Consider the following 25,466-nt stretch of genomic DNA (forward strand, 5'->3'; position numbering starts at 1 on the left):
TCCTGGGACTCAGGTCTGGATCGATGCTCACACGGTGCAGCCTGGTACCCACACCCTGAGAGGGGGCTGCTTGGCTGTAGGGACGCTTTAGTGCCGGATTCAGGCAGTAACCAGGTGGCCTGTGTGCCTCCCTGATCCCTGCTGGGCCCCTGCCTGCCCGGAGCCCCCTGGGAGGGGAGGGAGCTGTGGGAGGCAACCTGGTTTCCCCATGCCCCAGGTACCCCCAGCTCCCATTGCCCCTCCCCCAATCCCCCTGCCCCCCACCCCCTTTGTGACTCTGGGGCAGGGGATCCTGCTGCTGCCCCTCCCTGGGGTTAGGGCTCTGGGGAACGGCACTATGGAGTGCACAGGCCTGGGCTGGCCACGTCCCCGGCATGGGGCCATTCCCTCTGGAGCTCCGGCTACTCGTGCCCTCCCGCAGGGAACGAGACCGACACGCGGGTGCTGCCTTTCCAGGCACGCACAGGGGAGCAGGCTGCAGCCAGTCCAGGTGCCCGGCAGCTCAGAGCCCGAGGGGAGCTGTCGCGATGGATCCACGTGCCCCAAGCGAGGGAGGAGCCCCCTGGCCTGGCCTGGCTTTCCCCATTGTTCTGCAGCTTTGATCCACTTGCACCTGGACTCCCCAGAGTCCTGCCGGGGAAGGGCCGAATGCCCACACATGAAGTTGGGCACCTCGCTCTGAGACCTGATGCCCAGAGGGCCAGCTCCTCTGGAGATCTGGCTACTGGTACCTAGGGGCCCCGGCTGCTGGAGTCACGCTGCCGAGCCTGGAAGTGTTGACCAGGAGCCAGTGCCAGGTTGCTGAGCCCTCTACTCCACACCAGGGGGCGCTGCTCCCCCGCTGGTCCCAGGCTGGCCGGGGGCTGTGCAAAGTGGGGCCTGCTCCCCACCGCTTCACCCCCTGCTGCACCCTCGGGGCTCCTCGTTGCCCCCAGCCCTGGCTGCAGGGAGAGTCAGCCCCAGGCCTGTTCGTGCGCCCCAGAGCTCCTCAGGCAGCTGCCAGAGCCAGGAGATGGAGTCCCAGGACTCGGTGCAGCTCCGGCGGGACCTGTGCCCCTCTGCCCTTTGACGGCCTGAGAGGCAAGGGGTCCCCAGGCACTGGCTCCACGTGGTGCAGTCGGCAATCGCTGGTGCTGGGCTAAGTCTGTGCAGCAGCTGGGGATTGCGTGGGCCCGTGGCACGCACAGCGTTGCAATGGGACTCACGAACAGCAGTGCACTCCTACGCCTGTGTCTGCGGGTGCGTGTTGGTGAACGGGTGTGCATGTGAGCAGGTTACCGAGCGTGCACGTGCAGGGACGATCACGCCATGGCTGGGTGAGCGGCGCTGAAGGCCACAGGTCGTAACCCTGGGGTCAGAGCTGGTCTGAGGAGAACGGCTCCCGGGGTGTCAGACAGGGACCTGGCTCCTTTGGCCTAGCAACATTCATCTGCTGCACCTTCCGCGGGCCTGTGGCCTGGAGCGCTCAGACAGGGTTGCCGCACCCTGTCCCTGGCAGCTCCGGCCGTTTGCCCAGGGGCAGCACCAGTGACCCAGCCAGTCACCCCAGAGCAAACATCCCCCATACATGTCCTTAGCGCTGACAGGCCCAGTTTGGCACTCGTCTCATTTACAGCCATGAGGTGTCAACTGTCCAGCACTGATGGCTTCTTCACAGCAGCCACCAGCCACAGGGATGAGGGCCCAGTGCAGGGCTCCGATCCGGGCTTGGCAGGGGCAAGGGGAGTGAAGTGTCCAGAGCAGGGCTCAGATCTGGGGTCGTGGTGCGTGATGTGCCCAAGGCTGGGCTCAGATCTGGGGCCGAGGGGCGTGAGCTGCCCAGAGGTGGGCTCAGATCCGGGGCCGAGGGGTGTGAGGTACCCAGAGCTGGGCTCAGATCCGGGGTCCCCAGCATCACAGACTGAGCGATCCCCCTGAAACCCCGGGAGTTGAGGGGAAGTGTCCCCAGGCAACGAGCGAGGTGGCCCGAGAACATATCCTGTGGCAGGGTTGCCAGCCCCTGCATACACAGAGCTGGGTATCCCCTTTGCATGCTGCACCCTCAGCTGGATCCTACCAGTGCCTGACGAGCATCTCAGCCCCTCACTATCCATCCCAGCCCCTTGGTGGAGACCCCTGGTGAGGGCACAATGTGGGAGGAGCACAGGGCACAGGCTGCGGGGCAGGGGAGGTGTGGTTAGGGGGTGGTGGCTCTAAGACTGCTCTGAGCCTGGCTTTGCTCCCTTTCCTGAGGAAACTCAAAGGTCCCTCAGGGCAGGAGCAGGCTGGTTTGTGCCGTGGGTAAGGAATCTGCTGGGTTCTCATGCCAAGGAGACGAGAGCTTCACGTGGGAAGAGCTGCAGCCCCAGGGCCAAGGCGGGAGTGGCCCAGGCCATGCCCCTCTTGCCAGGGGGCGCCGAGGACCCTGGGGGGCTCGCCGTGGCCAGGCTGTGTTGGCACAGACCGGACCATTGTGGCAGGAGTCGGCTTCCCACGGCCTGCCACCCTGACTCCGCTGCCTTCCGTACCTGAGGGGCACCCGGTGCTCTGCGGCCTGTTCTCTGTGCCCAGCACGGCGCCAGGAGGGTCAGGGCCCACACCGGAGCCCTACTGCACCTCCCCAGCCCCTGCCCTGGGCAGTCCAGGCTGACTGCAGGGGGACTCGGGGCCTTCTCCCCAGGGGTCGCCTGGGTCTGATGGGTGCGGAAAGGGAGGACGAGCGGGGAGCACTCCCGACACTGCCCAGCCTGGTTTCAGGGAGCTCAGGTGTGGCCTCCCCACGGTGCCCAGCCCCGCTGGTTTCAGAGACACCCCACTGCTGGGAGCCATCCCAGTGCTGCAGCCAGCAACCCACCTGCGAGAGCCCAGGAGCTCGCCTGGGATGGCCTGGCAGAGCAGTGGGGCTGGGGGGAGCCCTGCCACAGGCCAGTCGGAGCGGTCTCAACCTTGGCCTCTCTGCTCACTTCGGCAGAGCTAGGGCAGGAGCCCAGAGGCAGGAAGGCCGTGTGGCCTCCCCTTGCAGACGTGTGGGACCGCGTGGGGGGCTGGCACACTGGGGAGATACCAGTTCCATAGCCTTGTGGCACCGTCCCCCATGTAGCCATGGTTACCAGGTCTCATGGTCGCCCAAGCTGCCCATCTCCTCAGGGTGCGGTGGGGTCGGGGTGGAGGGGAGCACCCCAGTGAACTTTGCCACGGCAGCACCGTGTCCCCTCATCAGCACTGGCGCTCAGGGGCAGGAATTGGGTCAGGAGGGTCCCAGGCCCTGAACTCCTGGCCTCTGGATCTGGGAATCCCAGGCATGGGGGAAGCAGCCATGACTCTAAGGTCCCAGAAGTGGTGCAGGGATCTCTGGCCCTCCCAGCACTGAGCCCCGGCACAGAGGGGATGAGTCTGTGCCTTGAGAGACCCTGCCCCAGGCCTGCTGAGCAGCAGTCAGCTGGAGGGGAGGGGGTTGGCTAGGCAGGGTCATGTTTGTGCTGGGTCTCTCCAGTCCTGCCCCAGGGCTGCAGGCCAGCCCCTGTGATCCAGCACAGCCGGCAGCTGCCTGTCTTTATGGCAGGAGAGACGAGGCGGGTGAGGTAATATCTTCTACTGGACCAACTTCTGGTGGGGAGGCAAGAAGCTATGGAGCCACCCAGTGCTTCTCCAGGCCTCCCTGGTGGGAAGAGATGGGTTTGCAGAAGTAGTTAGCCTGTTAACAGAGGCCTGTTAACATCTCTGCAGTCTGAGGGCAAAAAAGGGGGGGCTCAGTGGGCTACAGATCATTGTAAGAAGCCGTAAATCCAGGTCTGTTCAGTCAGTGATTGTCAGTGTCTAGCAGAGTGATGACTCCGAGCCCCCCGGCTCACCTTTGGAGAGCATTGGGCAGGTTTCCACGGCGGCTGAGGACTGAGTGGCAGCCAGTCCTCACTTTGTCTGCTTTCCCCACATAGTTAACATAAGAACATCAGAACGGCCACACTGGGTCAGACCAAAGGTCCATCTAGCCCAGTGTCCTGTCTTCCAACAGCGGCCAATGGCAGGTGCCCAGAGGGAATGAACAGAACAGGGAGTCATCAAGTGATCCATCCCCTGTCACCCATTCCCAGCTTCTGGCAAACAGAGGCTAGGGACACCATCCCTGCCCATGCTGGCTAATAGCCATTGGTGGACCTGTCCTCCAGGAACATATCTAGTTCTTTTTTGAACCCTGTTATAGTCTTGGCCTTCACAACATCCTCTGTCAAGGAGTTCCACAGGTTGACTATGCGTTCTGTGAAAAAATACTTCCTTTTGTTTGTTTTAAACCTGCTGCCTGTTAATTTCATGTGGTGACCCCCGTTCTTGTGTTATGAGCAGTAAATAACACTTCCTTATTTACTTTCTCCACACCAGTCATAGTCTTATAGACCTCAATCATATCCCCACTGTAGTCGTCTCTTTTCCAACATGAAAAGTCCCAGCCTCATTAATCTCTCCTCAGATGGAAGCCGTTCCATACCCCTAATAATTTTTGTTGCCTTTTTCTGAACCTTTTCCAATTCCAATATATCTTTTTTGAGATGGGGCGACCATCACATCTGCCCGCAGTATTCAAACTGTTACACCTGGTGATTAAGGAGGCTGGTCACAGTGGGCCTGTGTATAGTGTGGGGGGGATTACATTAGGAGCCCAGGACAAGGCTTCCCTCCTGTTCCCAGGCAGGCTGCGGACAGCGTGGGGCACTGGCAGGGGTAGGACAAGTGCAAAGGGAGGAGCTTGGGAGCAGGCTGCCTAACGCTCCCCCGGCCCACAGCCAGTGCCAGCCTGTGCCGAAGGGCCCAGAGCTGACCTCCCCCCATACCCGCTTGGCAGAGGGGGAAGGACTGAGGCTAAATAGGCAGCGCTGGGGGCGAGAGGGCAGGGTTCTGGGTGCGTGCACCAGCATGGGCTCTGCCCACTCAGCCGGGCTCTCTCTGGACAGTGGGTGTATAAGGATAAAACCCAAGCCAGGCTCACTCCTTGCGGCTGCTCTCTCCTCCCCAGGGCTGCTGTGAAACCTTCCCCCCCATTCAGTCTCACCCGGCCAAGTGCCACTGGAAGGACACGTGCCTGTCACCTCCTCTCTGGCTGGGGGGCTGTGCAGCTTTCTGCAGCAACAGCTGGGCCTAGTGCATGAACCACTCCTGTGCCAGCCCTTGCAGCGAGATCCCATCAGACGGGAGCATTGTGCTCAGCCAGTCTGACCTGTCCAGCCCAGGCCAGAGACCCCCTGCAGCAGTCCCTGTGCCTGTCCAGCCCAGAGCCTGTCATCTGCATACTTTACCAGCAGTGGTTTTGGGTTCCTTCCAGGTCATCGAGAAAGCTAGTGAATAGCACTGGACCAAGACCGGCCCCCTGCAGAGCCCCGCTAGCCACAACCCAACTGGATGGTGAGTCCCCATTTACAATTACTTCTTGAGAATTGTCAGTCAGCCAGTTCTGACTCCATTTAACAAGGTGTGATGAAGCGAGACTGTTCTTAATGTTTCCTCTGAATACTGTAGGGGTGCCTCAGTCTCCCCTAGGCATTTCTTAAGTCTCTAGGTGGTGGGATAAGGGGGTGTAATTGTTGCAGAGCAAAGGGCCAATGTACATAAATGGCCGAAACTCTGTCTCCTGGCCATTGATGGCTGGGGCCCTTCCCCCCTGCAAGGTGAGAGCTAAAGGGTTGGAGAACAAAGGAATCCAGAGACCTCCTGGCCCCGGAAAGGGACAAAGCCCAGAGGAGGAGGGGTGGAGAGTGAATCAGTTGGGACTGGCTGGAAACGTGAAGGGCAGACGTGGTTGTCTGGCTCACTGCCCCCCAGAATGGACCCGGCTGGGGGGTCCTGTTCTCTGTACCTACAAACTCTGTTTTAGACCATGTTCCTGTCGTCTAATAAACCTTCTGTTTTACTGGCTGGCTGAGACTCCCGTCTGACTGCGGAGTTGGGGGGCAGGACCCTCTGGCTTTCCCAGGACCCTGCCTGAGTGGACTGGCTGTGGGAAGCGCACAGAGGGGCAGAGGAGGCTGAATGCTCCGAGGTCAGACCCAGAAAGGTGGAAGCCGGGTGAGCTGTGTGTCCTGCAGACAGGCTGCTCCCCGAGAGGAGATTTCCCCAGAGTCCTGCCCGGCTTCATGGGGAGCCGTTCCAGAGCATCGCCCAGGGACTCCGGGACACATGGGCTGTATAGATTTTGTATCGAGCTAATTTTGTAATCAGCATGTTGTGTGGTACTAAGACAAATACCTGAAGGAACCCTGAGCAATCTTGTGTCAGCACAGTCCCCTAAACCCAACGTATACTCTCATCCGAGTGCGACAGCAGGTTTCTTTGACACGCAGTGTTGTCTATAAAACCATGTCAAGTGGCATTAGTTGTGCTGCCCTCCCCATATTCTTTCCCGAGTGTGTCCCAGGTCAGTTCCACGCTCTGTGATCCCTGTCACACTGGCTGGCTGTAATTATCCAGCTTGTCCCAGTTATGCTTTTGAAATATTGGCACAGTCATTTCCTCCCCGTGTTGCAGGGTTTGTGAAGTCCCTCCAGGCCTGGCACAGAGAGCTGCCCAGCCAGCGCCGGGGCGTGGATATCCAGTCCTGCTGATCACAGCATGGCCAGCTTTAGTCGCTGCTGTTTAACTTTCTGTCAGAACCAAGGGCCTTGCATTATCGCTGTGAGCACGACACCCAGCACCTGCCCTTTGCCAGTCACACGGACAGACGCCCCCTGCCCACTTGTGTCCCAGGGGATTGCCTCTCCCAGGGAACCTCAGCCCCCCCCCAGCCAGGGTGGGACAAGGGCCTTGTGAACTGCACTGGCTAGTTAGGTTCTCTGATGGTGGTGCCGAGCAGGACTGACGGCCTACACAGGGGCTGTTCTGGCAGCAAGTGGGGGAACCCTTTGCAAAGTCTGAGGAGCCAGGATGTCAGCAGGAGGCTCCCAGCCCCGTTAGATCACATATACGCTGATCTCCCACCCCAGCGACACTTGCTGCCTCCTGTCAGCCGTCATTACCACAATCCCCCCACCGGGCACCGGGCTCATGGAGTCAGGACGCGGCCTGCAGCACATCTGGGCTGCTGAGATCTTGCCAACTCAGCCAAATCATTGGAGCCGGTTCAGCCTTCCCTACATAGAAACAAGTGATTCTGCACATTGCCAGCAAATGAGTCAGGGCAGCTGGGCTGGCTAGCTCTCGCTCCCCCTAAGCCAGAGTTGGACTGGGACAGGACGCCATTCCAGAGCAGCTGCAGGAATCTCTGTACCAGACCTTCACCTCGCCTGACCCCGAGCGAACATGAACTCTGAGTCACAGGCCCCTGGGGGGCAGGGCTCCCCCCAGAGCTGCAGAGGAAACGTCAGGAGGATGGTGGGATCCCTGGGTATGAGGCCTGTCTCTAACCACTAGACGGTGCTGCCTCCAATGAGCTCTGCAGGCAAAGCTATTTGCCAGAGGTGAGGGGCCGTGCTTTCGGCAGCCCCAGGGCCAGAGAACCAGAGCTGGAACATGAATTAGCTGGCAACAAGCCCACCCGCGGAGGGGGCTGCCCAGAGGAGGGGGGCCCAGCTTTCTGATAAGCAACTGGATTAACATGATCTAGCACAGAGCCCCTGGGTGCCTGCCAGCTTTAAACGTCAAAGGGGGGGACCAGAGCCGGCAGCAGCCTCCCCGCCACCTCCCAGGGGGCTGCGTATTTCAGCCCAGTCCCCTCCCCATCCCTAGCTTCACCAGAATTTTCCTGAGCCCATTATGTTCCTGGGCTGGAGACAAGACGCAGGCCCAAGGCACAGCCCCCCTCCCCATAGCTCAGGGCTTCCCCACCAGGCTGCATGTTAGCAACCTTCCTTGCCCCGTGTGGCAGCACAGGCTTGTGTATGTGGGACCCCACCCACACTGGGCCCCAGTGACCTGCCACTGAGCTGCACCTCCACGGCCCCTCTCCCGTGGGCAGCTGCACGCAACAACCGGCGGTGTCCCTGGGAACTGGTGAGCTGCTCAGCTGCAGCCAGCCCCAGACAAGCCGTCCAGTGGCAACCCCTCGCACAGGGCACACTGCACAGTGACTCCCCACCCCGGTGCGGTCCATGCAACAGCCACCCCACCCCACAGCCCTGGGAGCTCCCTGGCCTGCGTGTTGCTCCAACCCCCATGAACCCGTGGGCAAAGGCCAAGGACATGGCCGCTCTTACAGTGCGGGAGGTTTTCCTGAGGTTGGATCTAAACCTGCTCTTCTGTAGTTTGAACCCACTGCCTCTTGTCCCGCCCTCTGTGGCAAGAGAGAACAAATTTCTCCATCTCTTTCATGGCAGCCTTTCAAGTATCTGAAGACTGCGATCCTGTCTCCCCTTAATCTCTTCTTCTCCAGACCGAACATACCCAGTTCCTTCAGCCTTTGCTCGTATGGCTGCATTCCTTCCCTTTGTCATCTTTGTCGCTCACCTCGGGATCCTTTCCAGCATGGGCAGCAGGCATTGTAGGCAACCTGCCTCCCCAAACCGCCGGCCGTGGCTCTGCCTCCAGCCCAGCGTTCCTCCTGCAGGGACTTGGGGCTGCCTGGTGCTAGGCCGTGCAGCACTCAGGGGCTGGCCACCCGAGCACCAGGACTGAGGGCCGCCCGGAGACCCAGGGCCGGGAGCGCAGCATCCGTGCTGCCCGGCCACCCGCAGTGCCGAGGCTGTGGGCACTGTGGCCGTTCCACACAGGGGCTGTGGGCACCGAGGCTGCGGCGCACCGGGGCTGGGGCCTCGCCCTCAGGCTGTCCAGGCGCTGGGGCCGGGGGGGTGGGGGCGCAGTGGGGGTGCTTTCGGCTCCTGCAGAGAAGGGAAAGGTGTCACGGAGTCCCCGGGTGATGCTCTGGAACGGCTCCCTACAGAGCCAGTCAGGACTCTGGGGAAGACTCCTCTCTGGGAGCAGCCTGTCTGCAGGGCACAGCTCACCCAGCTTCCCCCTTCCTGGGTCTGACCTCGGAGCATTCAGCCTCCTCTGCCCCTCCGTGCGCTTCCCACAGCCAGTCCACCCAGGCAGGGTCCTGGGGAAGCCAGAGGGTCCTGCCCCACAACTCCGCAGGCAGACGTGACTCTCAGCCAGTCGGGGAAACAGAAGGTTTATTAGACGACAGAAACATGGTCTAAACCAGAGCTTGTAGGTGCAGAGAACAGGACCCCTCAGCTGGGTCCATTTTGGGGGGCAGTGAGCCAGACAACCCCGTCTGCCCTTCACTCCTCGTCCCCAGCCAGCCCCAAACTGAAACTCCCTCCAGCCCCTCCTCCTCTGGGCTTTGGCCCTTTCCGGGGCCAGGAGGTCACCAGATTCCTTTGTTCTCCAACCCTTTAGCTCTCACCTTGCAGGGGGGGAGGGCCCAGGCCATCAGTTGCCAGGAAACAGGGTGTCGGCCATTCTCTGTGTCCAGACCTCTGCACACACCTGCCCTCTAGGGCTCTGCAAGGATCACACACCCTTATCCCACCCCCTAGATATTTAAGGACTGCATAGGGGGTGCTTTCGGCTCCTGCAGGGGAGGGAAAGGTAGAAGGGGGGAGGGGCAGGGTCTTGGGCACAAGGGATGAGGCCAGCGGTTAGCCTCCCTGGACAGCCGGATCACTGACTGCCCATGGTTTCCAGTTTCTCCACGTCCTTTCTATGCATTGGTGAGCGATGTTGGACACAGTTCTCCAGCTGAGCAGAGCGGAACTATCTCCTCCCATGACTTGCATGCTCTGTACCTCTGTCAATGCAACCTCAAATTGCATTGGCTTTTTTGCAACAGCATCGCATTGCTGACTCATGTCGAGGTTGTGATCCACCCCAACTCCCAGATCCTTCTCAGCCGTGCTGCTGCCAGGCCAGTTCTCCCCCACTCTGGAATTGTGCGTTTGGTTTTTCTTCCCAAAGTGGAGCATCTCACATTGGTCCTTGTTGAATGTCGTTGTGTTGTCAATAGCCCAGGTCTCCAACTGATCCGGATCCCTCTGAATTTTAGCTCTGTTCTCCAAAGTGTGGCAACCCTCCCCCAGCTTTGTGTCACCTGCAGACTTCATCAGCGTGCTCTCTAGTCCTCCATCCAGGGCATTAATAAAGATCCTAAATCACACCGGGCCCAGAACTGATCCCTGTGGAACCCCACTGGGGACCTCCCTCCAACCTGACCTCATTCCATTCCTAGTCACTCTTTGTCTGTGGTTGTTTAACCAACCATGTGTCCGCTTAATGGTAGTTCTGCTGAGCCCACATTTCTCCAGCTTACTTGTCACAATGTCCTGTGGGACTGTGTCCAAAGCCTGGCTGAAGTCCAGCCTCTCTCCTTCCGAACCACTAGGCAGAGGCAGGGGGCTCTTGGTGGAGAAGTAGCTGTAGAACTCCCTGCCGTTGGAGATCTGACTGGACCAGAGCCTTGCAACATTGAGGTGTCCACGCAAAACGCACCCCTGCCCTAACCTTCCCCAGTGCCAGATGCTGCCCGGGAGCGACACAGCCAAGGGGCTCTACAGCAAGCTGGACCCAGGCTCTGGGGTGAAGCCCCTGGAGCTGCAGCAGCATCAGAGAGATGTTCACGTGCCAGATGGTTCACTGAACTCAGAATGGAAGTGAGGGACCTGCTCAGCCAGTCACTCAGCCTTGTTCTTTGACATTACAGTCAGCGTATTTCATGCTGGCCCCTGGTTTGGAGCTTTCTGCGCACACCATCCGCTGGCACATGCAGGCTTCCCACCTGTAGAGATGCCTGGGGCAGCACCCCTCTGAGAGAGATGGTTTCAGGCTCTCTGCAGACTCAGGCAGACCTCCCTCCATTGCATACAAGTGGGTCATGCTTTTTAACTTCCCTTTGCAACCACAAGGGCTAGAAATGCTGATGAGTTTCTGGAGCTGACTGTGCAGCAGGGGGCGAGTGTTGTGGGCATGGAGTCCCACATGGGACAGGAGGACTGGTGATGCAGACTGCAATCTGTACAAGGGCAGAGGGAGAATGACCCTCTCCTTGCAAATGCCAGCTGCAGCCCATGGGGTGGCCTAGTTGAAGAGGCATCCCCTGATGTCTCTGGAGGTAGAACCTTTCCTTGCAGTGAGAGGGATGGGGCTCCTGGACCTGCCATGGAGTGACGTCCCATAACCCATCTCTGGGCTCTCACCCAGACGCGAGATGCCTGCTTTCTGCGCCTGGAGCTTGCTGCGATCCCAGGAGCAGGAGTGTTTGGGGGCCTCCTGCTCTGACTTGCAGCTGCCTCCCAGACAAGCCCACGCTTCCTGCTTGCCGGAGCCTGCGCTGTGGCTAGCCCTGCCGTTCCTCGCCCCGCTGTCAGGGGCTCGCTCACGCACCCCCAGAACGCTGGACATTCTGGTACTTCTGGGAACGGTGGGATCCCACGCCGGCCGTGTGACCTCTTGTGCACGGTGTGTGCGAGGTCATGCCAGCAGTGCACTCTGCCTCCCCCGTCCCACACCAGACGAAGCCACGGACAGGGGACAACCCTGAGGAATGTGGGGTACCCAGCTGAGGGTGGGCGAACGCCCTGCTGCCTTGTTACGCTGGCCGGCTAGCACACAGAGGGACCCCGACTAGCCAGTCTGCCCTGCCCCGGATCCCTGCTCCCAGCCCTGAGCAGAGGTTTGGGGCAGAGCCCCCAGGCCCAGGACCGGGATGGAGAATCCGCCCCAGGGGACACTGGCCCACTCCAGTCCGGCTCTGCCCGCTCCTGTCCCCAGGGCTCCCGGGGCAGCGCTCCAGGGCGCCCTCCCGCCTTCTCTCCCAGCTTTTCTGGGGCTGCCCAGAGCAGGGGCTTGGGACGGAGCCCTGCGGGGGACCCCCGCCTCGCCCCGGCCCGGCGAGCCCCTGAGCACGGGGCGGGGCCCAGCCTGGCCCCAGCTGCCGAGGTGCGGGGGGCTGGCGAGCCCGGCCGGGGTCTGCGGCGAGCCCGGCCGCCCCTCGCTCTCGGGCTGGGGGCCGCGCAGACCCCGCCCCGCCGGGCAGGAGGCGGCGCGGAGCCGAGCCGAGCCGGGGGCTCCCACCGGGGACATTCCCGCCCGGGCAGCGGGGCCGGAGGCGTCCGAGCTGGTGAGGACCCGGGTGGGGGGTGCTTTTTGGCAAGGCACGGGGGGGCTGTCTGTGCAGGGGGCTGGTGTGAATGTGGGGCTGTGTGCAGCGGCTGTATGGGGGGGCTGTCTGTGCCGGGGGATGTGTGTGGGGCTGGTGTGGATGGGGGGGGGCTGGGTGTGCAGTCGCTGTATGTGTGGGGCCGGTGGATGTGGGGGGGCTGCTGTGGATGTGGGGTCTATGTGTGCAGCGGCTGTATGGGGGGCGCTGTGTGTGCAGGGGGCTGTGTGTGGGGTTGGTGTAGGTGTGGGGCTGTGTGTGCAGGGGGCTGTGTGTGGGGCTGGTGTAGGTGTGGGGCTGTGTGTGCACCGGCTGTCCGGGGTTGTGTGTGCAGGGGGCTGTGTGTGGGGCTGGTGTAGGTGTGGGGCTGTGTGTGCAGGGGGCTGTGTGTGGGGCTGGTGTAGGTGTGGGGCTGTGTGTGCACCGGCTGTCCGGGGCTGTGTGTGCAGGGGGCTGTGTGTGGGGCTGGTGTAGGTGTGGGGCTGTGTGTGCAGGGGGCTGTGTGTGGGGCTGGTGTGGACGTGGAGGAGGTGCGCGCAGGGGGCTGTGTGTGGGGTTGGTGTAGGTGTGGGGCTGTGTGTGCAGGGGGCTGTGTGTGGGGCTGGTGTAGGTGTGGGGCTGTGTGTGCACCGGCTGTCCGGGGTTGTGTGTGCAGGGGGCTGTGTGTGGGACTGGTGTGGACGTGGAGGAGGTGCGCGCAGGGGGCTGTGTGTGCAGGGGGCTGGGGGAGCTCTGGGGGGTATATCTGTACCTCTGACTGTGAGGCTGAGGGCCTGGAAGAGTTCCCCTGCCCTGTGTTCTCTGTGCAGCTTGTGGCTCTGCAGTGGGGCCTGTGGTGGGTGTGTCAGTCTGTCTGTCTGGATCCCAGGGAAATCCTGGGACTATCCCCCAGCACTCACCTGATGGTAACCATGGAGACAGCCAGAGAGGAAAGGGGGGGACTGATTCCAGATACTGGTGTGTCGGTGCAGAGCACCCCCCTCCCCACACATCTGTACCAGGGCCCAGCAGCCTGATCCCCTCTTCCCTTGTCCTGGAGAGAGCGTTTGCATGGGGGGTGCCGCAAGCCCCAGCTGGCGCAGGGGGAGCCCTGGGCATACACACAGTGGTTGTCAGGACCTGCGCGTTACCAGTTTGTACATGGCACCGGTTAGATACAGGGCATGACAGCATGAGGTGTAGTGAGTATGTCAAGCCTGAGAAGAGTTGCTGACACAGAATCGCGACCCATCCTTTGTGTCACAGGGAGCCAGTGCAGGGCCTTGAGTGGACATGGTGAGCACCACGGGCAAGGGGCCTGCTCTGAGCAGCTGATGGGTGTTGGGGAGACCAGAGAGCGGGAGGCTACACCCGCCAAAACAAGGGCAGGACGTGGCTGGGCTGGACGGTCCCGTGGGGTGGGCTCTGTGTGTAACCCCAGAGTGGTTTCTGTTTATTTGTTTCGGTGGGTGGAGACAGGTGCTGCCTGGAGGCCAGTGTTGGGGGTATGTGGGGTGATGTTCCCAACAGGCTCCCTTCCAACGTGCAGCTACCATGTTAGCCTCTCCCCAGAGCAGCAGCTGCTGTTTACGAGTGGACGCGAGTGTATCCCATGCGGTGCCCTGAGCCTGGCGAGAGAGCAATGCCCCAGCGTCCAGCCATCCCCAGCCCTGCCCATCTAAACACAAGAGCCCCTGCGGGGCCTGGTTCAGAGTGCGTTTCCTCTCCTCTTACCCAGCTGCCTGGAAATCCCTCCTGGGCCCCAGACTGACAAGGGGCTGAGGGCTGGAAAGCAGCAGAGGCTGATCTCCCCTCCCTTTCCCTCTCCTCCTTCACCGTAGGTCCCTTTCCACCAGGGCAGCTCATTTAATTGTTCAAATCAAGCACTCCTCATGCTGAACATCGAGCTCTGAGTGTGTGTGTGTCTGTGTGCATGCATGTCATCTCTGCACACGGGTGTCTGGGTCCCCGGGGTGTGCACATGTGCCAAACCCTTCCTCCCCCCACCCCACAGGATGGGGAAGCTGCACACAGGGTGGGCAGTGTAGCTGTGAGCACGCACGCCCACAAGCCATTACCTACGCTGCCTGGGTGTGTGAGACTGACCAGGAACATGTGGCCTTGCACATGTGTGTGAAAGCCTGGCCTGTGCCATGCATGCTGCATCTGTGCCAGGAACCCTTGCTTCTGCTGCCCCCTTCCCCCCCCCACGCCCACAGAGGAGGAGATAAATGGGAGCCTGTGGTACGCAGGCCTGGCTGCCAGCAGCTGGGACCAGACCCGACTCAGAGGGAGCAAGTTTGAGGTGGGGGGCTGCTCCTGGCAGTCTGCAGCAAGCTCTTACGGGGGTAGGCCTCTGCACCCGCTCGGGTGAGATTGTTACTGGAGTGCACGAGGTACATCCCCTCCCCTCCCACACACGGTGCTGCCCATCACGGTGCCCAGACCTCGGCTGGAGGAACAGGATCTGCAGCTAGCCTGGGAGGGAAGGGGCAGGCAACCCCCTGCTCCCTCCCCCCTCAACCCCAGGCCCCTGTCCCGTCCTGTCACCACCCTCCCCCACTTCCTATTGGCTCCCTCTCCTGCCAACCCTTAGCACCCCTCCTCCTGCTTTCAGACTAGACCCCCCCAGCCCCAGGAGAGGCCCATTGGGGAGGGGTCAGAGGGCATGGGGAAGCCTGTGGCTTCCAGCTGAACAGGCCGCAGTGGCCAGGCACGCCCGTGTCTGTGATGTCACACCTGCTCCCACAGCAGCGCGTGGTGATGTCACACCCGCTCCCACAGCAGCGCGTGGTGATGTCACACCCGCTCCCACAGCAGCGCGTGGTGATGTCACACCTGCTCCCACAGCAGCGCATGGTGATGTCACAGTCCCCAGGTCCCATGGCCGAGGGTGCTCCCTCCTGACTGGCTGCTCTCGCTCTCTCTAATAATGATGCCATCAAGGGAGGGGAAAAACCAACAGCAGCCGTGGGTGACAATGGAGGGCGGGTCCGAGTTGCTGAGGGTGAAATCCCCTCGGTGCCAGGGTCAGGGTCCTGCCCTGGCGTCTCCAGGGGCTGCGCGGGCTCCTGGGGGTTGGACCTCACTCCAGCCTCATGCTCAGAGCTGGACCCCCACCACACCAGCCCCTCCCTTTGCAGCACCCCTCAACTCTGCGATGGGACCCAGGCCCCCGCTGCAGGGGAGTCGGTCCCTGCGGAACCAGCGCCCGCTATGATGCTGGTGAGGCAACACCCTCCCCCTTGCAGTGTTTCAGTGGGCTAAGGGCCCGTAAGGTGGGGCAGGGAGGGGCTGAGCAGCCAGTCCCCGAGGAGCACAGAGCTCGGGAAGGAAGAGAAATAGCTATTTGGTAAACAAAGCAGGTGACCCGGGAGAGGGAGGGCCCAGAACTGAGGCAGGAGCTGCAGGAAAGGACAGAACCCTCCCCCCTCGGTCTTTCCCCTGCCTTTCACTCTCCTCTGGCCTCAGCTCCTCACCCCACGGGGCTGGGGCCTGGGATCCTTGCACCAGCCTGAGCCCGGGAATTCTTGGCAACCACAAATAGGGGCAATTCTCTCACTCATGTTGCCATGGCAAAATGTCACTGTCATTACTAACTTGTTGCCATGGTAACCTCCAGAGGAATCCAGGTGGTTCTCCAACGGGCCCCTGCACATTCCCCTCCCCTCCCCCGCTGAGCTCCAGCACCTTCTGGGCCCGTGAGTCCCAGCCCCCAATGTCTGGAGCCAGGGAGGTGAAATGGCAGCAGGGCTGGGCAGCTGGCTCATGGCACAGTGACAGTGGGTGAGGGCAGATCAGGCACCACAAGCATCCCTTCTCCTGTCCTGCCTGAGGGGCCCAATGTCCAGGCTCCGGCCCTGACAGCATCCATCTCCTGCCTAGGGAGGGACCGAGCTGGGCTCAAAGCCAGGGCGCTCCAGGACAAAGCAGGCGCCACAGAGGTTGGGTCGTGGCTGTCGTGCAATGGGGCTGTCCCGGAGCTGCGCCCGAGTGGGGCTGTGAAGGATCCCGTCCATGTGGGCCCTGCTGGGAGCTCGTCCCATTGGAACAGGCCAGTGCAGGACTTCGCTCTGTTCCCGGGGGGCTGGGGCCGTAGTGCCAGGCCGACACATGGGGCCTGGTTGGCACCTTTCAGTGGCGCTCTGGACTCCCTTAGCCACAAGGGCAAGAAAGCGTCTGCAGGGCAGGAGTTCCTGGGCCCATCCTGGAAGAGGAAGAAACCTGCCCACGTGCAGGGAGGGTATGGCAGGCTTCTCTTCTCCATCCGCACTTGGTGTGGGATCATTGGCACTGCTGGGGAAGGCTCAGTGAGGGCAGGCCCAGCCCATCCTCCCCCCGATGGGCTGTGAACACGCTGGGCAGGCAGGCAGGCCATGGGGCTAAGGCCTCTGTGATGGATCATTCAGTCTGTATCACAGGCCAGAGAACTTCCCCAAATAATTCCTGGAGCAGAGCTGTTGGAATCCTGATTTAAACTGCTCCATGAGGGAGAATCTATCTTGACCACAGTAAATTGTCCAAGTAGCTAATTACTCGGACCATTGAAAATTTATGCTTTATTTCCATTCTGAATTTGTCTAGTTTCAACTTCCAGCCATTGGCTCATGTTAGAGCTTTCTCTGCTAGACTGGAGCCCGTTATTAAAGATTTGTTCTCCAGGTAGATACAGACTCTGATGCTTCTCAGATCTGCTCGAGACATGGATCCAGGCACTTCCAAGCCTTCTCTTGGGTAAGCTTCTTAAGCCACAAGGCTTCTTTTCCAGCCCCTGGATCAGCTTCCAGTTAGTCTGTATTCGCAAAAAGAAAAGGAGGACTTGTGGCACCTTAGAGACTAACCAATTTATTTGAGTATAAGCTTTCGTGAGCTACAGCTCACTTCATCGGATGCATGTAGCTCACGAAAGCTCATGCTCAAATAAATTGGTTAGTCTCTAAGGTGCCACAAGTCCTCCTTTTCTTTTTGGATCAGCTTTGTGGCCCTCCTTTGAATTCTCTCCAGCATTTCTCCCACCTGCTTGAAGTGCAGCGACACCTAGTCCCAATTACAGCCTCACCAGGGCTGCCTACAGAGGCCAGCTCACTTCACCACTTCTACCTAGTATTTGTACAGCTAAGGATGAGGCATTCCCAGGCAGCTTGGCTCTCTCCGGGGCACAAGGCTGCTCTTAGGGAGGAGGCAGTTCTCAGGGGATCTCTGTAGCAGCAGCAGCCTCCCTGGAAGCAGTTACCTCCCTGCGGTGCTGGAGCGTGAAGGGCTGCAGGTGCCAAGCTCATCCTGTGGTGACTTGCATAGCTTCAGACGCTGGCCAGTGTGGCCAGTTCCTTGGGCCCTTGTGTGAAGCTCAGACTTGCTTGGGAGCAGGCAGCAGGTGAACAGCAGCTCTCCAAACATACCAGGTGGCCGGTGGGTTCTGAATCTTCCAGGTGCCCATCCCCATGGTGTCTAGGCCCTGGCTCTGGGGCATGGTTTCCTCTCACTCTCCCAGCTGCCCAAAATCATTTTTAAATTCAGTCAATAGAATAAAGTTCTATAGTTCAAGAAGGCTCTGGCGTTAGCAATGGTATTAGAGAGGAAGAGAGCTCACCCTGCTGGGGTCCTACCTGGCACCGACAGGGCACTGCTTAGGGGGCACTCACAGCACTGGGGTCCCAGCTGGTGCTGACAGTGCACTGCTTGAGGGAAGCTCACAGCATTAGGATCCCAGCTGGTGCTGACAGGGCACTGCTGGGGGAAGCTCACAGCACTGGGGTCCCAGCTGGTGCTGACAGGGCACTGCTGGGGGAAGCTCACAGCACTGGGTCCCAGCTGGTGCTGACAGGGCACTGCTGGGGGAAGGTCACAGCACTGGGGTCCCAGCTGGTGCTGACAGGGCACTGCTTGGGGGAAGCTCATGCTGCTACAGTCTTGGCTGACATTGGCTGAACTGAAAGTAAACTAGTGTCTTGGCCAGGAATTGGTTGTTGTTCAGGCCCAGCCCAGCCCTGCCCCAGAGGCAGAGCAATAACCAGGAGCATAGGTGGGAGAGACAGGCTGGTCGAGCCAAGCACCTGGGCTCCAGGTGCCAATGGATTTACGGAGCAAAGGGGCCTATTGCCAGGGGAACTAGCTGGAGCTTGTTTGCAGCCGGGCGCTGAAAGGATGTTTTGGTTCCACACTGTGCCTGCCAGTCCTGGGCATGCTGCCAGGCTCCTCCTGGCCCTGAGCCCTGTGTGTATGGGAGTCATTCCAGCAGGGCCCTGCACCAGCTGCACTCCTCAGCCCCAGCACAGCCCAGGGGCGACCTGCACAGGGCAGGGGTGAGCGGTGGCATGAGCCATCCGTGAGCGTGCGACCCGTAGTGCACTGTCACCCCTCCTCAAGGCAGGCGCAGGAATCTAGGGCAAGCCTTCACTCTGCTGCACCAGGGATGGGGACTCAGCTGTGCCCATGTGTCCTGCCCCCTGCACAGGCAGGAGCAGATGGAAGCCCATCTTGGGAGGCAGCTGGCCGGGCAGTACATACAGAGAAACATGTTGAGTTCCCAGCTGGGCTCACAGAGCAGAGCCCAGTGCTGCCTGGGCGGCCCCCTGCCCTGGCTGTTTATTCTCTGTATTGCAGCAGGCCTAGGCTGCAGCTCTGTGTGCCAGGCGCTGCACACTCACAGCGGGGGAGATGGGCCCAGCCCCAAACTGCTCACAGTCCTGGCCCCCTCCTTTTAGTGGTGGGAAGTCCCCTGGGGCTCCTGCGTGCCTGGAAAGGCACAGCAAGGGATTGCTTTCTGGTGAGCGCGTGGCCCCGGGGCAGGGAGCTGCATGCTCTGGGGGGCGGAGGGGCCGAGCCAGAGGGCTGTGACTGCAGCAGGCATGAGCACACGGGGGCAGCCTTGGCGCAGTGGGGGAGGTGGGTGGTGGCGGGGCTATGGGGTAGCACGGCGGGGTGCAGGGGGACAGAATGGGGTGTGTAGGTCTAGGTCGGGTTGGCCCAGCGTCGGTCGCCCCGTGAGCAGAGCGGAGCCGTGGCAGGGCTACAGGAAGGGCAGCCCCGCAGCTCGTCGTGGCCTGGGCAGGGCTGGGGGGCCGGGTGCCCATGCTGCTGGGGGTGCTGGGAGCATGGCCGCTGCGGCGGTGGCTGGCTGTGGGGGAAGGTGACGATGCTGCCGTGCAATGGGAGGGTGCTGTGGGCAGGGCGTGGGGGGTACGGGTGCTGTGGGGCAGGGCGTGGGGGTGCTGGCACTGTCAGGGATGGGTACTGATGCCGGGGGCAGCGGTGGTCCCACAGTGGGGGCAAGGGGTGCTGGGGGTGCTGGCGCCGGTGGGGGGCAGCAGGGGGTGCTCGCACAGACACAGTGGGGGGAGGGGTGGGGGCAGGCGGGGGGTGCTGTCGCAGGGGGCGCGAGAATTGACACGGGAGGGGTGCTGGCACGGGGGGGGGCGGCCAATACTGTCCCTTCCTAGGTCTGGCTGCCCGTGGGGGGTGGCCATGGGGCGGGGGATCCACGGGGGGCCGGCCGTGCCGTGGGGCCGCCCACGCTGAGCGCTCTCTCCCCCTAGGTCTGGCTGCCTTCGGGGGGCAGTGGGGGCCGTGGAGCGGGCAGGGGGGCTGGGCTCTATGGGGCGGGCCGTGGGGCGGGGTTGCAGGGGGGCTGGCCCTGGGGCGGGCGGGCCGTGGGGTGGGGTTGCAGGGGGGCTGGCCATGGGGCGGGCGAGCCGTGGGGCGGGGTTCCGGGGAGCGGGCAGGGGGGCTGGGCTCTATGGGGCGGGCCGTGGGGCGGGGTTGCAGGGGGGCTGGCCATGGGGCGGGGTTCCGGGGAGCGGGCAGGGGGCTGGGCTCTATGGGGCGGGCCGTAGGGCGGGGTTGCAGGGGGGCTGGGCTGTATGGGGCGAGGTTCCGGGGAGCGGGCAGGGGGGCTGGGCTCTATGGGGCGGGGTTCCGGGGAGCGGGCAGGGGGCTGGGCTCTGTGGGGAGGGCCGTGGGGCGGGCTTGCAGGGGGGCTGGCCATGGGGCGGGGTTCCGGGGAGCGGGCAGGGGGCTGGGCTCTATGGGGCGGGCCGTGGGGCGGGCTTGCAGGGGGGCTGGCCATGGGGCGGGGTTCCGGGGAGCGGGCAGGGGGCTGGGCTCTGTGGGGCGGGCCGTGGGGCGGGCTTGCAGGGGGGCTGGCCATGGGGCGGGGTTCCGGGGAGCGGGCAGGGGGGCTGGGCTCTATGGGGCGAGGTTCCGGGGAGCGGGCAGGGGGGCTGGGCTCTATGGGGCGGGGTTCCGGGGAGCGGGCAGGGGGCTGGGCTCTGTGGGGCGGGCCGTGGGGCGGGCTTGCAGGGGGGCTGGCCATGGGGCGGGGTTCCGGGGAGCGGGCAGGGGGCTGGGCTCTATGGGGCGGGCCGCCCACGCTGAGCGCTCTCTGCCCCTAGGTCTGGCTGCCGCAGGAGGCCCCGCCACGGCGGGCGGCGGAAAGTTTTGCAGCCGACGCACGGGGACGGGGACGGAGCCGGAGCCGCCCGCGCTGCCCGGGAGCGGAGCCCGCCTGCCCGCCGGCCGGCCATGGGGCTCGGCCTCTCGCTCTCCCTGCTGGCCCCGGCGCTCTGGGCCCTGCTGCTGCTCTCGGCCTCCGAGGAGACGGTGCCGCGGGTCAGCCTGCACTACGGTGAGTGCGGGGGCGGCCCCGGAGCCCGGCCCGGCCGGTGTCTCCTGCTGGGAGCTCGCCCCGCGCCCGGCGCCGCTGGCAGGAGAAGCCGCTGGAGCTGTGGGTCGTGTGGGGCCGGCAGGAGGGAGGAGGAACGGAGCCGGGGGGAGCCCCACAGGAGGTTTCTTGGGGGCCTGGGCCGGGGCAGAGATCACAGCCGACAGGCCCCCGCGGTGTGTCCCATGCCCATCAGCAGGCAGGAGGGCAGGACCGGCACGCTCCCCTAGCCGCTGTTCTGTGGGCTCGCCAAGGGCAGAGACTTTCGCACCAGCTGCCGCACATGCAGGCAGCGCTGCCCACGTGTTGTCACAAATGTGCCCGTTCGCATGAATGATGCCTCTCCATAGCGCCTTCCATCCGCAGGTACTTCGCAAACGTCTGGCCCCAGGGATGTGTTTTCCCCGGCAATGGAGGGGAAGCAGAAGCCCAGAGGTGGGCAGGGACTCCCCAGAGCTCCCACAGGGAGCCAGTAGCAGAACCAGGACTGGGAGCCGGGACTCCTGGGTCTGGGCTCTGGAGCCTGGGTAGGCGTACGCTCACTTCCACGCCGGAGGCTGCTGCCCGGCCGTGTCGCGCTGTGCCAGTCAGGGCAGCGGGATGGGACCTGCTGCTGAGGCCTGAATGAGCAGAGCTGGGAGCTCCAGGTGTGTGGGGGGGGAGGGCTGTCTCTGGCCTCAAAGACCCCATTGACTGCACCGTGTGGCCCAGGCCCAGAGCACTGGGAAGGAGGATGGGCAGGGCTGGGCTGGGACATGGGGATTTGTGTGGAATTGCTCCCAGTGGTGGGAACGTGGGAGCCAGGGAGATCAGAGAAACGCCTTCCCCACCCTGTGGTGTGTGATGTACGAGTCTGGTCTGGCCCAGGGCCCTAGGCCTGGCTCCTCTGGAGTGGCTGGGCTGGCAGTGGGATTGGGCTGAGGCTGCTTTCGTGGCTGTCCGCTCTACCCCTTAGCCCTGTGCTACCAGCGGTGCCCTTCGGGCCCTCGTCCCGCCCGGCTGGCGGAGTGTCCCTGGGAGGCTCAGCACAGGAGACGGGCGCCTGCTGAGGGATCTGCCCCTGCCCCGGTGGCAGCATACAGAGCATCATGCCAATCGCACCCACCTCACTGGCTCCCGTGCGTGGGCCTGGGTTACAGCAGCTTTTGGGAGTGGCTCCTGACTGCTGCTTCTAGGCCCCTCCACTGGCTCCAGGGGCAGGGGATGTGAGGGCAGGGAACAGCTTGGTTAGGGCCTGTGCACACTGGCTGGCCCCATTCTCTGGGCTGGGTTGTGGGAGCTGCAGGGTTGCAGCCCATGTGTCCTGCTGGTGGCCGATTCCCGGGGCCCAGCTCACCCCCGCCAGCCTTCATTGGCCACAGCAGGAAAGTTATACACTGTAGAGACAGACCTGACCACTGATCCCGCTTGCCTGGGTCCTGCCTCCCCCTGTGGCCAGTACCTGTTGCACATGGGGAGGTGATGCTGTCAGGGGGGATCCCTCCTCACCCTGCTACCCTGGGCTGGGCCTGCAGCTTGAGAGTTCTCTGTGGACTGCGACTGTTGCTCCAGGACGTACAATTCTCTGGGACGTTCTAACCTGCCCTGCACTTGGCTCTGAGCTGAGCATGGGGACTCTTCCCTCAGTGTGGGACTGAGCGGAGTCTCAGGGGATGTCTTCCCTGCACAGTTCCCCACAGGGAGGGAGGTGTCCGGGCTCTGACATTGCCCTGAGGAGTACAGGGCTGAGCCCCTGTTGGTGCTCCAGAGAGGGAGGAATTAGGAGGTGAGGTGGTTGGGGTAGGTCAGCTGGAGGACTAAGGGGCTGGGCTTGGGGGCTGGGTGGCTGCACAGTGACGTATTTGAACTTCCCCCATGAGGGGGCCTTCAGGGACTCCTCTGTGTAGTTTGGGCCCAGATGTCGGCGGGTTGACCCCCACTCCTTAGCTGGATAGGATTGTCCTGTCTGGTGTTTGTTGCTGATCTTAGAAAGCACCTTTCACCGGCGCTGAACTCTCTGTCGGGCTGGGAACCCGAGGCCACCCAGGGACAGTGACTAGCCCAGCTTCCCCAGCCAGGCTGGGGAGAACCTGAGAGAGCGGAGGGGGCCTGGGCTTGTGAAGGGCCTGCTTGTCCCCCCACAGGGCTGCTTGTGCTGGGGCCAGAGCCACGGTGATGTGTGTAGCACTTGCCAGCGTCCCTGTGACCTCCCCCAGGGGCCAGTGGGATGGTGCTCGGTTCTGCAACTCCGTGGTGCAATCCTGCAGCCTACGTTCTCCCTGGTGTTGAAATGCCTTGTGACACCTCTGCTAGGTGCTGAGGCTGCAAAACACCAGCGCCCTGCCTACCCCGCAAGCCAGAGCATGCCTCCGAATGGTTCCTGCGTGGCAGCGGGCCAGCAGAGGGGGTGCAGCCTGGGCAGGCCCACGGTACATGCTGGCCCGTGCAGTAGGGCCAGGCAGTGGGTGTAAGTGATGGACACAGCGAAGGAAGGGGGAAGCAAGGAGAGAGCCGCTCGCAGGCAGTCAGAGCCGGGGGAGCTCCCCTGTCAGGCGGGCGAAGAGGCAGAACTGTCCCCAGCGAGGGGGTTCCAGGTAGCAGATGCTGCAGAGCAGGCTTCTGCACCCAGCATGGGGGGGCTGCCTGAAAGCCCCCAGGCCAGGCTGGAGAAGCTGGGGTGGGGGAAAGGCAGGATCTGTGTGTTTGGCTGGAGTGGGTCCAGGGAGGGGTGAATAGAGAGGGTAGCTTTGAACTGGGTCCTGGAATGGTCGGGGAGGGGAGGTGCTGGCACTTCCCTGCAAATGAGAAAGCAGGTCGCTGGGGAGGGAAGGGGTTTGCTTTCCGCTCCGCTGGGTCCCATCCTGCCTTGTTGCTGGGAGCAGAGGCTCCTCCCTAGTGCGTCCTTGCCAGGGCAGGCCATTAGTTTGCTGGGCCAGGGTGTTGCACAGGGATCCCGTCCCATGGGCAAGGCTCTGGCACGTCCCTCCTCTGTATATCATGCCCCTGCTCTCAGGCTGTGCTGTGGTGTGTCTGCCCTGGAATTGGCCTGCCAGGGCTAGGGGGAGCAGCCTGGTGGTCTGTCCTGTGTGCTGATCTCTCGGGACCCTGCGTGGTTCGTGCTGGGGGCCCTGGCAGAGCTCAGCCCTGCTGGAGTTGGGGAGGGGCCGGTGCCCTGCCCTGCTCCCAGCTGGTGGGTGAGGTCGGAGCACAGGAAGCCTGTTTGCCCAGTGATCAGGGACCAGCCTAGGGCTTGGGCAGCCTGGGTTTCAATCTGTGCTCTGGGATCAGTCCTGGTACTGCAGGGATAACAGCACTGCCCACCCCAGCAGGACTTGTGACAGTGGAACCGTTACCGATTGCAGGATGCTCAGGGCTGTGGTGATGGGGGCGGGTGAGCAGCCAGAGCAAGGCACTGGGGACCTGCTGCAGGGAGAGCACTGCAGGGACCCACGTGCATGGGGATGCTCCCTGCCACCCAGCGGGGTCAGACTCTGCAGCCTTTGGCAGGAGTCTGTTCCCAGTAACGCCCCAGCCTGCCATCTTGGTTTCCCTCCTGCTCTGCTGCGACCAGACCAGCAACCCATGGGTGCTCGCAGGGGACTGCCCGGCCCAGCGCTGCCCTGGGGAGGTGCTGGTGGGGGGCGCTCCCCATGGGTCCTTGCCGGCAGCTCAGACTGGACGCCATTTGCTCTGGCAGGGTGAATGCAGCAAGTTCTTACTGGCCATGTGCTATCTGGGGCTTGGTGCTCAGGGGCAGGTGCAGTGTCTGTTGTACATGGTAGCATTGAGATGCCGTGATCAGGATTGGGCCTGTGGTGCTGGGTGGGACAGCTAGAGCTCTGTGTATGCCCCATCCTGCTTGTGATGTGCCAGGTCAGTTCTCTGGCTTGTGCTGGGTTCAGCCCTGCCTCCAATCCCTGCCCCAGGTGGACCCATCCCGGCCTCACGTGCCCACACTGGTTTATGGGCCCTGTCTCTGTACAGCTCCACTCCAGTCTGTGGGTGTGGGGAGGCTGCTCAGATGGATAGCACAGAGCCTGGCCCCTGCAGGCTCCTGCCCCGAGAGGGGGCAGCCTGGCCCCTCACCCCAGAAGAGCAGGGGCCTGCCCTGTCCACCATGACAGCAGGGAAGAGGGTCCATCCTGAGCGCAACCCACTGGAGTGTGCGGGCGGGGCAGGGCAGGGCGAGTTGCTCTCATTCACCTCCAGCAGGTTTGCCTGGAAGCAGCAGGTCCTGTCCTAACACATCCTGTTGGCTGCAGCGCAGGCTCCATGCCAGGCTGCTCCAGGAAGAGCTGCCTCCATGACCAGGGCAGGAATACCTGCCCCTCCTGCTATGGGCCTGGCTGGGGCAGGCTCAGAGGTTGTACTTGGGGCCCTGTGCTGCTCGAGTGCACCATCCCCTGCTCTGCTCCCAGCCGGCTCAGGGCATCTTGTCTAGGGGGCCCCGAGTAGCATCGGGACTTCCCTGAAAGCCTGGCAGCTGTTGGGCACGGGGGCAACAGAGGCAGGACCCCTGGAGCTGGGCTGGGATCCAGGTCTGTGCCTGGCTCCTGCGTGGGCATCAGAGCTCCCTGTCTCTCCTGCTAGCACAGAGAGGGCCCTGCCTGGGGGCAGCAACGGAGCAGCTGCTCCTGGGGCTCTTCACGTTAAGTGCCCAAAGGAGCCTGGCTGTGGGCAGGGCTGGCTGGGAGGCGGGGGTCCTTCTGCACCACAGTCACTGCTAGCTGGCCCAGTCTGTTCCTTGTGGCTGCTGGGAGCTTGGGTTCACAGCAATTGTGGCTCGTTCCTTCC

The 25,466-nt window shown here is 62.6% G+C and overlaps 1 protein-coding gene across 1 annotated transcript in view; it reads left to right on the plus strand.

The window, feature by feature from the left end:
* The first annotated feature begins 20,381 nt into the window (after positions 1-20,381).
* SEMA4B (semaphorin 4B) overlaps positions 20,382-25,466 on the plus strand; it is a 29,305-nt gene continuing 24,220 nt past the window's right edge. Inside the window, exon 1 of the mRNA XM_077828915.1 lies at positions 20,382-20,657. Coding sequence (XP_077685041.1) covers positions 20,555-20,657 — 103 coding nt within the window. The 5' untranslated portion in view covers positions 20,382-20,554. The remainder of the gene's footprint in view (positions 20,658-25,466) is intronic.

This window comes from Eretmochelys imbricata, chromosome 10 (assembly GCF_965152235.1).
Source record: "Eretmochelys imbricata isolate rEreImb1 chromosome 10, rEreImb1.hap1, whole genome shotgun sequence".
In the NCBI taxonomy this organism is placed as follows: Eukaryota; Metazoa; Chordata; order Testudines; family Cheloniidae; genus Eretmochelys; species Eretmochelys imbricata.